This window comes from Sinohyriopsis cumingii, unplaced genomic scaffold (assembly GCF_028554795.1).
Source record: "Sinohyriopsis cumingii isolate HCF-2022 unplaced genomic scaffold, ASM2855479v2 utg000426l, whole genome shotgun sequence".
NCBI lineage: Eukaryota > Metazoa > Mollusca > Bivalvia > Unionida > Unionidae > Sinohyriopsis > Sinohyriopsis cumingii.
The window spans coordinates 5,275,458-5,292,128 of NW_028315897.1; the positions used below are offsets into that span (position 1 = coordinate 5,275,458).

Genomic DNA, 16,671 nt, shown 5'->3' on the forward strand with positions numbered 1-16,671 from the left:
AATTATAATATAACTGTTTTTGTTTCCTATGTTACAAGGATAAATTGTATATAATGCTTAAACACGTAGACAGATACACGAACACTATTAATGTATACTGAATATATACAAAGAAAAAAATTTTTTTTCGATACCCTACTTCTCTAAACATTCCTAACGCTATGAGAGACAATCAAATCAAATGGCTTAAAACAAGCCAGTTGATGACAAAACAATCTGAAACCAGGTCTGCGTAACAATTTATAGACCAATGGTTAAATACTAAACCTGTTAATATGGCGAGTACCCTTTTCGGAAACCAGTTTGAGTTTGATAGATTAACCCCCGCTTTCACTTGTCAATGCAGTCAGTCGTTATTCAAGAAAGCGCTGACGTTCTTATTTTGCACAACGATGTGTGGAACGCCTTGACAATTGTTGGGATCATTTAAAAAAAAAAAAAAAAAAAAAAAAATATATATATATATATATATATATATATATATATATATATATATATATATATATAATAACTTGTACCCACGCATGCCTGCAAGACTAAAATATATAATTATACAAGTGGGTCAATATTGAAGTAGTTATGTCACAATGTGTTTTAAAATACCTTTTAACATACTCCAGAGTAGTTACGTATAGCTTAAAGTATTAACTCTTTAAAGTACTAACTTGACCCTTTCATTTAAATATTGTTAGTGAACAGCTACTTTCTAGAGATAAACTCATTGATCCTTAATATATGTTAAAGCGTATTAATTGCTCACGTAACAACAGAAACCGTGCAGACGTTATATCTTGTGTGGCTTCGTTTTTCCTTTAGAGATTACGCATCGCGTATGTTTTGATGAATATGTTAAAAAAAGAAAGTGTTTCCGGTATTTATAAAATTTTATTCCGGACGCGGAAACAAGTTTTATGATTACATTGTGCCTCTTGTGACCTTTAACTTTCGGATCAAACAGACAATATTAGCCACATTATACATTTAGAAAAAGAAAGCCACTAATTATCATCACAATACTTGTAAAATTATGGAGCGGACAGTCAATAATTTAGCAGGATGTACAGCTGGTCTGACAATGTCATATTATAATAGGCACAGATTGAGACAAACGTATAATGTATTAGTCCACTAAAGTGTCCGTTTGTACGCATTTATTGAATACACCATTCTACCTCCTTTTCCGTCAAAAGCAATGCATGTGCGATATAAAAATAATAATATAGAAATTATATAAATTAGGAAAGGGTTTGAAAATAATCCTTCCTTGGTAATTGTACAAAATGATGAACATTTGGCTATTAATTATTTTTTTATAAATATTGTCGACTTATATATCATATAGTAACTGTATGTGATGAATGCTTTGTACTTATTTACGGAAAGCAGCTAAAATTGTACTTACTCTTAGTTTCTTCTCTCTTTCTTCCTGAAAGAAAAGAATAAATCTGATATTAGTCAAGATGAAATATCTAACATATTTGCTCTCAAAATGGGAAGTATATACGGATGCAGATATTCACAAATGAAAATCCGACGTAAGACAGAACAAAAATATATAAATGATGATACATAGTTGACATTTTGCTATAAAATCCCAAAACTATCAATACGAACGTAGGATAGTGGCAATAAAATAAACCATCGACAAAGCTGTTGTTGCATGACTAAGAAATATTTGAGCAAATTGCAACATATCGTCTAATCATTGTGTATAAAAGAACTAACAAACTAACATTAATTTAAACTGTGTGTCTGTACTTTCAAACAATATAATCTGGTAATGCACATTAGCTACAAATATATATGTTTTCTGTTGAGGCCATGACGTGTCTTGTACAAAACAAAATTTCTCTGTGGTACATTATTATTAATCAACCATGTAAATTGTGTGCACATTTAAAAACTTAAAGTCCAGACAGCGAAACAACTTACTTAATTACATTCCCTTCTTGTAATAATGTACAATATCATGCACGCTTGGTCACATTATGTATCCGGGTAGAGTTTTCTGTCAACATTTATATAAAGCGTGGAACGGTAAGGACCGAATAATCATTAGGTATTATAGCATAGCATGCCCCTTTTGAAACGAGTACGATAATTAGGTGGTCGGTAAATCTTACTGTGTATAATTACTGAATGAGAACTGTTTTCCACTTGCAGACGTAAAAAGACTACAGTATCTTTTAATGTAAGTTTTGGCTCACGTATTTTCTGCGTGAAAAAGTGAGTGATGCCCCCTTTATATATACAACTAGGGTGTCGGTGTTTCTGGCTCAAATGTTTGTTTCGTTTTGTGCGTGAGAGCGTGTGTGTTCTGTGTCAGTGTCTAATTAATATATAATATCGTTTTAGGATGCATGTGTGTATCCGATGGCGAATCTATGAATGCCATAGGTGGGGTATCGTTTATCATCAAGCAAGGCTTGCAAAGTTCAAGGCCGGGCAGCCAATAATTTAACACGATGGACAGCTGGTCGGTAAATGTAGAATTATAATAGTCACCTCATGAAACAAACGTATAATTAATTAGCCCATAAAAGTGTCCGTTTGTACGTATTTACTGAAAGAAGGACGTTACTTCTTTTTCCCACAAGAGCAATAAATGCGCGTTATAGAACCAATATGATAAGAGTTTGAATATAATCCTTTCTTGGTAAGTGGTTAAAGTTAGGAAATTTTGGAGAATAATTACTTTTCATAAATATATTCGTCTTAGACACCACATATTAAATGCAAGTAATACATGATTTGTGCTTATTTACGCAGAGTATCTATATTTTTACTTACTCTTTCTTTTATCTCTCTTTCTTCGTGAAAGAATAGAATAAGTCCGATAATAGAGAAGACGATATCAATCCCTTTTATATGCTCTCCAGAAAGGGAGAGGACACGTATACACAAATTCGTCATACTCGTAAATGGAAATACAGGGCAAAATACAAAGTGTAAGTCATTACATGAAACAAAGTAATCCCAAATAGTTGTCGTTTTAAATAATATATTTTACGCTTTGCCTCGTATGTAAATCTTTGAATTGGAACTTTTTTCCTTTATTTATCCTGTAATGTTTCATCACTTTGGTACTATATAAATGTAGGCAAAAAGGAAAAGTGCGCTGCTAATTCCAACAACAAATTAAACGGCAGACAGCCTATCATCAAATATACACTGCCTCTGTGAAGTTTGTGTTTCATTATTGTTTCACTGTATTTGCCCTCGAACTGTGTGTATAATTATCAAGTCACTCATCTCTCAGTTGTCGTGTGGACTGGTATAAGTAAAAAGTACCGCGGATGCGGTAATGTGTGATCAGGAAAGTGGGCAAACAAAACCAATATTGTTTTATTTCAGCAAAAAATAGCGTTTTCAAACATGCTCATCTGCTTATTTTTTCGAAGACATTAGCTGTCATTCTGTTTTCCAAAATCCATGCTTTTTCTTCAGTATTTGATTAGGTTATATAATTAAAGAGTTTTTTGTTGCACAAATGCCTGCAGAACATTTCTCTCTCTCTCTCTCTCTCTCTCTCTCTCTCTCTCTCTCTCTCTCTCTCTCTCCAGTACAGTGTATCCAAAATAATAGTTCAGTACATTGGTATAAATTGGCAGTGTATGTTTATTTCTTACACACAAATGATACAAATGTGTTTTTTGTATGTGCTGGTGTGGACCTTTTTGGAAGACCAAGATAATATGATTAGAAAATCTTTTCAGCTTTCCTCACTATTTTCATCTAGGAAAAGGAATAGGTAGTACATTATGCAAAGACGACACTGTCCTAATTAAATTGACATTGCACACTTGATACGTCTTCCAGCAGATAATCCTTTGTTGATATCTGAATATTAGAAGAAAGGAAAATAGGAAACATGCACTTTTCATAACAGTTCACCTAACACTATGAGATTGTTAGAACCGTTCTCTCTGCATTAGATCATAAAATATTATTTTCGTCAATCGATGCAATTTGAAAAAGAAAAGCAAAAACATGGATCAAGCACGGTCATAGGACGGCAAATGCTACTTTACTAGATTTGTATAAATGGGCAGTGTGTGTTTCATTTTTTTATACAAAAATAATGATAAAAAGCGTTTTGGTGTCTGTGCTCGTTTGCACATTCTCGAACGATAACGAGAATCTGATTAGAAAATCTTACACTATGGGTATTTCAGACCAATATGAATACACTTCTTCGGAAGTGTTAGGCAACGTCAACTGCATCATTTTTGTCAAAGCTGATTGATTCATGTTCCTATATATGGAGCATGGATTTACATGCTATAATTATCGGCGTGGATAAGTATAAAACGTGATGATTTTTATGACAAAGCAAGATGTTAACCATAGTCGCGTGCACATAAGCACGTTATCTATTTATTTAACTATCTATGTACTGGCTGAATCCAATGAACCATTATTAATGCCAAAATATGTAGTATATCTTGATGAAATATATCTGTAATAATTGCATAATTTGTCTTGTATAAATGGCTGATATAGCTTATTCACAATGGCATGATTCTGACCCGAATTCGTTGTACTATCCCCACCGAAATAATGAATAAACATCAAATGTATAATAACCGTAAATTCAAGATGGATGACATCTGTTAATTCGACTTCATTTAAATATTGAAGAAAAATCGATGTATAAATACAATGATATTGATGCAACTAACGTAGGACACCAAGTCCAATGGTAGCTAAAAGCACAATATCAAAATCAAATGCACTAATGCAAATACAATCACATATCTGCTAAGATATATTCCTATCATTTGGCAGACTTTCGATTAAAATTAAAGTAAACGTTTTCGGTACCGAAGCATTAAGGGATAAACAAATTGAAAACAGTTCCACTTTGAAAATGCCAATGATTAAATAAAAATAAAATGATTAAATACGAATAAAATGATTAAGTACTAATAAAATGATTAAGTACAAATAAAAAGGCCATGAGGATACTGCATATACTATTTGTTGTTTTCACGCATCATTCAAATTAGAATTTTGTATTGTAAGGAACACTTTGTAAAAAACACAACAAAATGGTTTTGGATGAAATAGCAGATGGAAAAATGACTGTTTAATTTTTATGTTTTCATTATAGGGGTTAACGTCATTTTTCAGCACAAGATAGACTTATACATGACGGTCAGTATAAATGGTGCAGGTATAACTCGCGGAAAACCCCGAAAAGGACCACCGACCCACGAGAAGCTGCTGGCGTGATATAGCAGCGATCCATAACGCTGAGCGCTTTAGACCACTTGGCCACTAGGGGCCCCCGGTGATTGTTTGATATAAACGATATAAACGATTTAACAATCTTGACGACGGGTCCGGTTGCCTAGTGCTTAGAGCGTCCGCCTCGGATTCTGGAGGTCGCGGGTTCGAACCCCCACCGAATCATAAGAAAGACTTATAAAAATGGTACCAGCAGCTACCTCGCTAGACGCTTAGCATGAAGAGGTTAGTGTTAGGACTGGTCAGGATAATGTAAATGGGTGGGTCATGACGTTATATGTCTGCGGCATGATGTTTGTGTCTCATCTTTAAGACCAAAATCATTAAGTTTATCACGACATAACTAATGTGCTGAGTAATACGTAAGTATTTTAAATATAAAAATTACCCGCTACATAACCTTTTCTTGAAAGACAAAGTAAATAACTTTTATTTTGATGTTGTTGTTCTTGCTCTGGGTTAACGCCATTCCTCAGTGAAATATAGGCTATACATGGCGGCAAGTATAACTGGTGCAGGAAGAACTACGGAAAAAATCCTTTAAGATCCACCGGCCCAAGAAATTCCACTAGCAAGCTTTCTCACATACCCATATTGAAGTTAAATGCCTGTAAGAGTACTTTAATTTAAATGCCTGTATGAATACTTGAAGTTAAATTTAGTCGTACTTGGGAGTTATGGAGGACAATTACTGCCATAATTGCATTCGTGTATTTTGTTTATGTGTATGCATTTTCTATTATGATATGATGAATATTCGATCCGACATTATCTTAGTGTATTTTATATTAGTTCCGAGCTGCACATTATATTTTATATAAAATGCAGAATATAAAAGTGAAGAATAGAATATGCATCATATAGTAATATAAAATACATGCGTATAATTATGGCTATAGCTGCCAATAAACGTCTTAAATCCAGATAAAGAAACGAACTTATCCATTATATTGCGGAATATAAGCATGGAAGAAATAGCCACGGATCCCCTATTGAACCCACAAACCATGACTAAATTGCATTTTCTTGCAAAAACAAAATGAAAAGCAAAACACTGCTTTGAATGATTTTTTAAAGCTAAGATATACCTACACAGACAACCATATTTTGAAGCTAACCGTATACGGTAGTTCATTTAATTTAATTTATTTTAACTTTAGTAATTGGAGCATTTCATGTAGACCGCAATTATAACATAAATATTGTGTTTTGGTTCGCTGCCATTGTTTAACAAGTCGTTATACCTGGATGCAACATCACAACAGCCGTTCGACCCCCATTATTTCCCACTCATTTTCAAGCAATTACTTTAAAATATTTCATCTTTTAGTGTAAGATCCCGGTTTTGTGAGGTAATTAAGACGGAAACATTCCTCACTGAAACTGTTTATCTTTTGCACATTATTTTGTGAAAGGCTTTGAAAGATGGAACTTTGTTAACAAAACAGTACTGTCACTAATAATTTGGGATTTTTTTTCTGTTTAATTGGGAGGGGGTGGGGTGGGGCTAGGGGCTAAGTGATTGTGTATGCTTTAAGAAAACTCTTGCTAAATATAAAATATAGGCTTTAGTTTAGTTTTATTTTATAGCTGTACAAAAAGAATTAAAAGTAGATAAGATGATGTTTTCTTTTAATCTTACAAACCGATTAAACATTATGGAGGCATAGACATATTTCATATCACGTGATGGCCTCTTGTGAAATTACCCTTGTTAAGAATGAATTGTTTGGTTTCAAACGAATGACATAATGCGCATGCGTGCATTACATTTATTGGCTGTATGAGTACATGAACTTAAAAAGCTGCATGAGTACACGAATTTAAAGGCTGTATGACGACATGAAGTTAAATGACTTTATTAGCACATGAACATTAAAAGCTGTAAGAGTACTTGAAGTTAAATGCCTGTATGAATACTTGAAGTTAAATGCCTGTAAGAGTACTTTAATTTAAATGCCTGTATGAGTACTTTAATTTAAATGCCTGTATGAGTACTTTAATTTAAATGCCTGTATAAATACTTGAAGTTAAATGCCTGCATGAATACTTGAAGTTAAATCCCTGTATGAATACTTAAAGTTAAATGCCTGTATGAATACATGAAGTTAAATGCCTGTATGAATACTTGAAGTTAAATGACTGTATGAATACTTGAATTTAAATGTTGTATGAGTACTTTAATTTAAATGCCTGTATGAATACTTTAAGTTAAATGCTTGTATGAGTATTTGAATTTAAATGCCTGTATGAATACTTGAAGTTAAATGCCCGTATGAATACTTAAAGTTAAATGCCTGTATGAGTACTTGAAGTTAAATGTCTGTATGAATACTTAAAGTTAAATGCCTGTATGAATACTTAAAGTTAAAATGTTATTTTGGTGTGTGATTTGGATTTTTAACGTAGCTTTAACAATGTTTCAGTCATATCGCTACGATGTCTGCACTGTGGTAGTTTATAGTGATGCCTAGCACTGAGGCATCATGCCGCAGACATGTAGCATGATGTCCCACCCAATCACATTATCCTGACACCAGGTCGACCAGTCCTAGCACTAACCTCTTAATGCTGAACACCAAGCGAGGCAGCTGTTAGTACCATTTTTGTAAGTCTATGGTATGACTTGAACGGGGATCCCACCCACGACCTGCCGCATCCGAGGCGGACGCCCTAACCACTAGGCCACCGGAGCGGTTTGAAGTTAAAAAGCTGCATTAATGCATGAAGGTAAAGGTCTATACAAGTGCATGCAGTTAAATGGCCGTATTAATACATGAAGTTAAATGGCCGTATGCGTACATGAAGTTAAATGGTTGAATGAGTACATGTAATTAGAAAGCTGCATGCGAACATTAAGCTAGATGTTTGTATGAGTGCATTAAGTTATATGGCTGTATGAGTACAAGAAGTTAAAATCTCGCCAAACGTATCGCAATAAACTCGTACGTTTCGGACCAAACAATGCATCAAATGTTTTTACTCAGTACTAAAGTCATGGTGTCCATTTATTTCAGGATGGGTCTGTCCTGCTAATATATTTGTCTGATTGTATATAAATTTATATCGAAAGGCCACAATGTGTGTTTGTGTGTGTGTGTGTGTGTGTGTGTGAGAGAGAGAGAGAGAGAGAGAGAGAGAGAGATAGAGAGAAAGAGTTGATGGTGGAACACTTAAATGATTTTGGAGAGTGTTTCAATTCAACCTCTAGCTAACTTGCGGTATGATCATTAATTTAGACAAATGAATGTTTAATATAATAAACAAGATATCATAAATAATACAACCGGATATTACACAAGATCTTCTAACGAAAGGAGAGGGTGAAGTTTGGTTTCTTGACAATTTGTATCATTTGGTTGGACCATTCACATAATTATTAAATATAAATCTCTAGAAGAAGAAAGCAATTATCCACAGTTCAGTGCTCCGTGATTAAAATGAACATTACTTAACCCGCGTCCCTAGTTTCATTCCTATCGGAACTTTTTCTTCAAGTAGGAATATAAACTTCGAATATAATTAGTCGTTCAAATGGAATGACATGGCGGTAGAAAGATGCAAAATCAGTCAGAACAATGTATGCTTGCTGTTGTAACAATTGTGGTGCACTTCGCCAGGGACGGGGGGGGGGGGGGGGGGGGGGCGGTGGGACAACAAAAAACGTCAAAGTGATGTGTATTTCTACAACAACATCCGAGATTATTTCAAGACTGGACTAAAATGATCAAGAGCTAATCCAATCTGTTTCATTCATCTATCACTGCGCCTTCTGTTATCATAATGGGGCATACCAGTTTCATACTTAATAGAGTTTTATAAACTGAAATATTTCAATAGAACCGAACAAAATTCAAGCTGGAAAGAAACAATTAAAAATATTACTACGTGTAATTAAAAATGCACACAAAATCACTCATGTGGAATCTGAAGAAACGATTTTTGTATTGTATTCATACACTTAACATGTTCTGTAATAAATATTGGCAGATGTAATGACACAATCTAGAATGATAGATAATACAAAACTGAATCGTGCAAGATAGAAGAAGCAACATACAATAATAGAAAACACGAGCATAAAATTAAAATACAATTACGCACTTATGGCGGTAATGGCCATACATAGTCAAAGTAGAGTGTATGGTTCGAAATATTCACGCTTGTATTACTGTATATTATGTATGACCCATAACCAGACCATTATCTCAATAAATGATGTCACCTTATCTAAATAGCTTACTCAAAACAAACTCGGCGCATTGATGTTTAGTAAATGCACTATAGGTAGAATCTATTCCAGTATATGGTCGTACACGTTAAGGCTTGGGACGTTTTGTTTGCGATATTAAATTCCAAATTGTCTTCATGTAACAGTATCGGCTAAACATGGAAACGCGAGGGCAATCATGTATGGCTCATTTCCAAATACTGTCCAAGCTTGTGGGGTAAAATCGATGACAACACCAAATTATGTATTTCCTTTAATTAGTTTGCGCTTTGTAGTTAAAGTGAACTAAGGAATCTGCGTCAACATTCATTGTAATTTTATTGACAAACATACGGAAATCTGGATACCGTTTATATTATTTCCTAAAACGTAAATATCACAGAATATACAATTAAATCTTATGTTGCTAACCGTCTTGTACGCTGAGCCTAATGTATGGCATAGTAAAGTTCAGACTTCATCAACGAAGTTCAAAAATATATACACAACAACTCAATGTAAGAAGATGTTTGGTTTTTAATCTATTGAGACTGCAGTCATTGCTTATTTAGTAAAAGGTAAGAGAAAAGACTTAAAATTATTTAGCACATTGTGACTGAAATTTACGAGTACTGATACTTACGGCGTCAGTGGAATCTTGCAAGATGCCAATCAAGGGAATCAGTTTATTTTCGATGATTTTGGCTGGCGAAAACAATTTGTTATCCAGACGTATGGTGGGTGTTGTTTCAGTCTTTAATATTGCTGCAGAAAGTATTTGTTCAATATCAGGACCTTTATTTACTATCTCGATGTCTGTCCCCTGATCTCTTAGCTTTTGTGCATTGTCCCTGGTGTTAGAACACGAGCTGAATTCTTCCTGCATATATCTTCTGAAAACTTCGTTTTGCTCTCTAAGGAGGTGATAAACATTTTTGATTTTGTCTTTAAATTTTGCAGCTTCTTGGTCAATTGCTTTGTACAGTTGTGCACACTGGTCGTCAACTGCTTTTAATTCCTCCCGCTCAGCCTCATTAATGCTCCTATCAAGCTCCTCTCCTTTTGCTGTGGAAGCCTTGATACGACTCAGCTTGTCTGAACATTGATTCAATTTCGTATCAAGGGTCTTTTTCACTTCGGCTGCAACATCAGCTACGGATTTTGTCGGATGTGTGTCGTGCTTAATCACTTTGCACATGAAACAAATAGGCACTTTACAATCTTGGCAAACAAGCTTAATTTCCTCTTCTGGATGTTGATCACAGAACACACGTTGTCGGATTTTACCTTTCGTTTCAGAATCCAGAGTTCCCAAATCACATATTTTGTGATGCCTACTAAGTTTCGATTTTTCGTGGACATAGCAACATGTTTGACACAAATTCTCCTCGCAGTCCAAACATCTACTGCATGCAATGTTTTTCGGACCACAAATCTCACAAGGGAACTTCTCACTCGATTCCGTATCGATGTAGAAATTACTTTGAAATCCCGAAATCCCACTTTTCGGTAAATGTACACTTGTTCTGCATATGGGGCAATTAAACTGACCATTGTGAAGGTTAACCTGTACATAATCTTCCAGACACTTGTAACAAAAGCTGTGGTGACACGAGATTAGCTTCGGATTCTTAAAACTATCCATGCAAATACTGCATTCCTGTCGACTTGCTGCCATTTTCGAAGGCACTTTCGTTTTGTTCCACCAACAAGGAGATACGTGTATAGCAAGCAGACGTGTTAGCGCCACCTGTTGGATGAAAGTGTTCAATGATTGTTATACGTTCAATGATTACTCCCTAGCTCGGGCTATTTTAAGTCTGGTTTTGAAACAACTTCCTGACGGATATGACCGAGCGATGATCAGATCGAGATGAGGGCCTTTAGAGGCAAGAGTACTTAGGGTGAAAAGTTAACAAGACAACAAGTACTCAACGAAAAACGTATTAACGTAAAAAAAAACATACCAAATTGTAAATGTACTCAAATTAAATCAAGTCCAAGCAGGCGGAGACATTTGGCGATTTTGTGTAGTATATTGTATGTTCCGTTTATCATACTTATCCACTTCTCCATAAGTCGTGCATAGGCCAGATTGGTTCAAGGTTGATTTCACTGATCATCATTATGCATTTATTTCGGAGTCTATGTTGTTCGGTGATATAGGAAACAAATTCCGTGAAACGATGTGACGACGTCTGACTTTTCAATAAATGAAGATCTAAGCGACTTTTGATACATTTCATCGATCTGAGTACCAAACATATGTACAGATATGGTTTGTTTTCACTTTGTCTTTTGTGTTGATTTTTGTTGCTTTGTTTTTGTTTGGGAGGTCCTTATGGGGGTGTTGTTCTTGTTATTTTTTTATTTTTGGGGTATGTGTGGGCGGGAGTTTAGTTTTAAATTTTGCCATAAATATCCTTTGATGATCAGAACCCTCTGATTCAATTATTTCACAATTCTAAGCTCCACAGTCTGAAGTACAGCTATATTCCACAACCTTGGCCAGTTATCATACTGAGTGCAAACTTAAATTTGTCTCGGCAAGGTCAGTTAAGTACAGTCGTGGTGGTGTATGACAAAGTCGAGATGAAAACTAACGCAGTAATTCATCCATTATATAAAGTATGATTATATTTCATTAAAGAATAATCCTATCCCTGGCATACTCCTTGCAATAATATATCAACATGAATACCTATCCCTGGCATACGCCTTGTAATAATATATCAACATGAATACCTATCCCTGGCATACTCCTTGTAATAATATATCAACATGAATACCTATCCCTGGCATACTCCTTGTAATAATATATCAACATGAATACCTATCCCTGGCATACGCCTTGTAATAATATATCAACAGGAATACCTATCCCTGGCATACTCCTTGTAATAATATATCAACATGAATACCTATCCCTGGCATACTCCTTGTAATAATATATCAACGTGAATAATCCTATCCCTGGCATACTCCTTGTAATAACATATCAACATGAATACCTATCCCTGGCATACGCCTTGTAATAATATATCAACATGAATACCTATCTCTGGCATACTCCTTCTAATAATATATCAACATGAATACCTATCACTGGCATACTCCTTGCAATAATATATCAACATGAATACATATCCCTGGCATACGCCTTGTAATAATATATCAACATGAATACCTATCTCTGGCATACTCCTTCTAATAATATATCAACATGAATACCTATCCCTGGCACAATCCTTGTAATAATATATCAACATGAATACCTATCACTGGCATACTCCTTGTAATAATATATCAACATGAATACCTATCTCTGGCATACTCCTTGTAATAATACATCAACATGAATACCTATCCCTGGCATACTCCTTGTAATAATATATCTAAATGAGTAATCCTATCCCTGGCATAATCCTTGTAATAATATATCAACATGAATATGTATCCCTGGCATAGTCCTTGTAATAATATATCAACATGAATACCTATCCCTTGCATACTCCTTGTAATAATACATCAACATGATTACCTATCCCTGGCATACTCCTTCTAATAATATATCAACAAGAATATGTATCCCTGGCATACTCCTTGTAATAATATATCAACAAGAATAATCCTATCCCTGGCATACTCCTTGTAATAATATATCAACATGAATACCTATCCCTGGCATACTCCTTGTAATAATATATCAACATGAATATCTATCCCTGACATACTCCTTGTAATAATATATCAAAATGAATAGTCCTATCCCTGGCATAATCCTTGTAATAATATATCAACATGAATAATCATATCCATGGCATAATCCTTGTAATAATATATCAACATGAATAATCATATCCATGGCATAATCCTTGTAATAATAAATCAAAATGAATATGTTCACATACAGAGAGAGAGAGAGAGAGAGAGACATGCCAAACATTTTCAAAAACAAAGAATGACAAAATAATGTAGCTTTAAAATTTTCTAATGCAATAGCTTTACTTTTAGAAACCAAAGCATCCATTTGAAAATCACAATCTGCAAATCTTTAAATTCAGAATGAATGAAGAAAATTAACTGTAATACAAGGTCGGGTTTTATAATAGAAAAATGTGATACAACAGTTTTGATTTGCATTAAACCATCTGATATAAAAACAAATCATGATGTTTATATTCAACTAAAAATATTTATCTTTTGTTTTACGAAAACGTTGGTACTTGCATGCACTATTGAAACCATCCATCAAAATCCATTTGAAATAATACCCACACAAATGATTTAAGCAATACAAAATAAGATCTTAAAATATCCTGGCAAAATCTCTGTTCAAGCTACCAGATTTATGTTCCTTTGTTTTATGAAAGTCAAGTTTTAGCATCTTATGGAAATCAATTGGATTTTCATGTGTTCTTGACGATTCAGTCAAGATGGCACACATTTATCATGGTAATTGATGCTTGTGTCAATTCACTTTATCTTTAATTTTGGCTGAATGCATTGCAAGGTTAGCATTTCCAAATTTTATAATTTATTTAATAAATCTCAGCAATCGCACAATTTTTGGCTTGTGTATATGCTATTTTTTATCTCTCTTGAATACATTATGACTTAGGTACATGTACGTATTGGCAGTGACATGTACAGTTTCAGTTTGATTATGTGCCTTTGGCTTAGGTCCGTTTTGACTCAGTATGTTTCGGTCAAGGTACGTTTTGACCTGGATACGTTTACATTGTAAGTCTTGAAGAAAAATATAACACAAATGTACTTTTTAAGTCAAATTAGGGTCAATCAATTAAGTTAAATAAGGGTGAATTAGTCAAGTCAAATTAGGTATGTTTTCTCAACAATATGATACGTACCATGAAAGGCTATGACGTTCTGTGTAACTGAAACAGGGGTGTGTACATAGGGTATGAAGTCCTGTGAAAATGTACTATCCACTCCGTGACCTCGAGTGGTCTAAGGCGCTAGCCTTTACGGATCACTGACATCTCGCATTGGGCTGGTAAATCAACCCCTCACCCTTGACGATATTGAGTTCGGTTTCTATCACATATTGTCCATCATAATCAACACATATTTGGGGATGCAGGACATTTAGATATAGTTATCCCACCCTGTTATAGGCCCTGTGTGGGTATATGAGAAAGCTTGTCATTAGCTTCCTGTGGGCTGGTGGTACATTCCGAGGTTTACCAGGGTTCTTATACCAGCAGATATCGTAGCTGCCATGAGTGGCTTATTCCGACCTGTGATTTCTGTAATTCCGACAATCACATATGGATGGTACATACACAACTTTCATCTGTAAAATACAAAGATTGTTTTTTTAGTGTTTTTTCTCAGATAGAGAGATAACAGATATAAAGCAACATTGTTATATAGATTATTGTGGATGCTGTTATAGAGATAATTGTGGAGATAATTAACATTTTTGTTTTATTTATATGTATACCCATTTCTTTATTTATTTGTTTTTAATTACATATTTATTTCTGTTTTTTTTTGTCTTCAAAGTTCAACACAATCTAATCATAATTCTACATTTTCGTTAATCTTGTGTTCTTGGTCGGAATTGCCCTCTTAAGGAAAATAATCTGGGATAAATTTGACCATTACACAGAACATTGCATACTATTGTTATTTGTAATAAACATCGTGCAGATTTAACTTTTTCTAGTGAAACAAATTAGTATTTTAAAGTTACGATAATACAATTATGTTATTGAAAGCTATACAAATCTTGGATGATTGATGCCTGACTAGGGTCCTGAATTATTATCTTTTTATTTTTTATATTTTATGAATGCCGCATATATATATATATATATGGATGGATGGACGGGTACCGGGTCAGGTCTTCGGTCTCCCGGGTTTGCACTGCCCATAAATACTCAGCCGGGATTTTCTTTAAACAAAACATGATCTTTCCAGATTCCCCTCCCCCCCGTAATAAATCCTCCCACACGGGGAAACAAAACGTAACAAAATAAAAATAAAAATAACATTTATTGTTGACGAAAATGGGAGTTAAAAAGAGGTGGAGAACCCCGGCAAAATGAGAGGAGAAACCCACCCAACCAGTGTTTTATTATATGATGTGCATTTCTAATTATACATTGGGTATTTTCAATCATATGCTGTGCATGTATTCATATGTAATGTTCATTTGTTACTACAGTTATGTGCTAAAGAAATATGCTATGCAGACTTCATTATGTGATGTGAATGCTTTATTACATGCTTTCCTAGCTTAATTAAATGTTTTTGTGTATGCTATTCTAATTCTACTATTGTATGCATGTTTTATTAAACGCTTAACAAACTCCTTTACATAATATGGGTGGTTTATCACATGATGTGCAAGCTTTATCATGTGATGTGGATGTTTTATTACATGAAGTGGAAACATCATCAGGTGATGCGGATGTTTTACTACGTTTCCAAACATTGCACGTGGACGTTGTATTACATGCTTTGCTATCAACTTTTGATGTGGATGTTTTAAAATGTGCTGTGCAACATCATTTTATGTTGATCTTTAACTATATGCCTAGCTTTCTTAATTGCATTTTCCAGTCAATGATTATAGCTGATTTCTACATGTCCTTATTTTGCTTGCAAACCCTTTTAGATAATATTGACTGTCATAATGAAAGACTACAGACAGACTGTATTGAAGATTATATAGAAAGTATGACATGTATCTCTGTCTTGGAAATGTGTGTACTGGTTTAGTCTGCTTCATGTGTCAAAACTCAGTGCTACAAATGTGATAGACGGACACTCTGTAATTTCAGAACTAATCCCACCTACATGTATGCTCTATGTGGTGTCCATTGGCTTGCCCAAAACACCTAATTTGTCTGAGAAAACTTCAATTACACTGACAAAATGCAGATACTAGCAAATAACTTATCCATATCCCCAGCCCTTATGAAGATCATTGAATTAACATCTTTCAAAAGCCGAAAACATTGTGTAGAAAATGAAGCATGGTACTTTGTAATGGTGAACACTTTGCCCGAGCCTACCTATTATTAGTGTTCTCTTGCCTTTAACATTCTTGTGATTCTACAGAGAGTAGGATAAACATACCAGTTTTAAGGCTGTCTACAGCACATACTGTTTTACAGTTGAAACCTATCAGATTTGAAACTTAAGATTTTTCTTTTAAAATGGTGAAGCAAAAGAAAGAA

The 16,671-nt window shown here is 34.4% G+C and overlaps 1 protein-coding gene across 14 annotated transcripts in view; it reads right to left on the bottom strand.

The window, feature by feature from the left end:
• Nucleotides 1–11,265, bottom strand: part of LOC149774113 (E3 ubiquitin-protein ligase TRIM56-like) — a 76,038-nt gene extending 64,773 nt beyond the window's left edge. For 3 of the 14 annotated variants that reach the window (XM_089945787.1, XM_089945785.1, XM_089945786.1), the window contains exons 1-2: nt 10,104–11,252; nt 1,403–1,426 (exon numbers count right to left, since the gene is read on the bottom strand). In XM_089945787.1, the coding sequence (XP_089801913.1) occupies nt 1,403–1,426; nt 10,104–11,138 (1,059 nt within the window). In that variant the 5' untranslated portion in view covers nt 11,139–11,252. Of the gene's footprint in view, nt 1–1,402; nt 1,427–10,103 lie in introns of all 14 variants that reach the window. The other 11 variants (XM_089945792.1, XM_089945791.1, XM_089945784.1 and 8 more) reach the window with 10 other exon arrangements.
• Between the last annotated feature and the right edge of the window lie 5,406 nt (nt 11,266–16,671).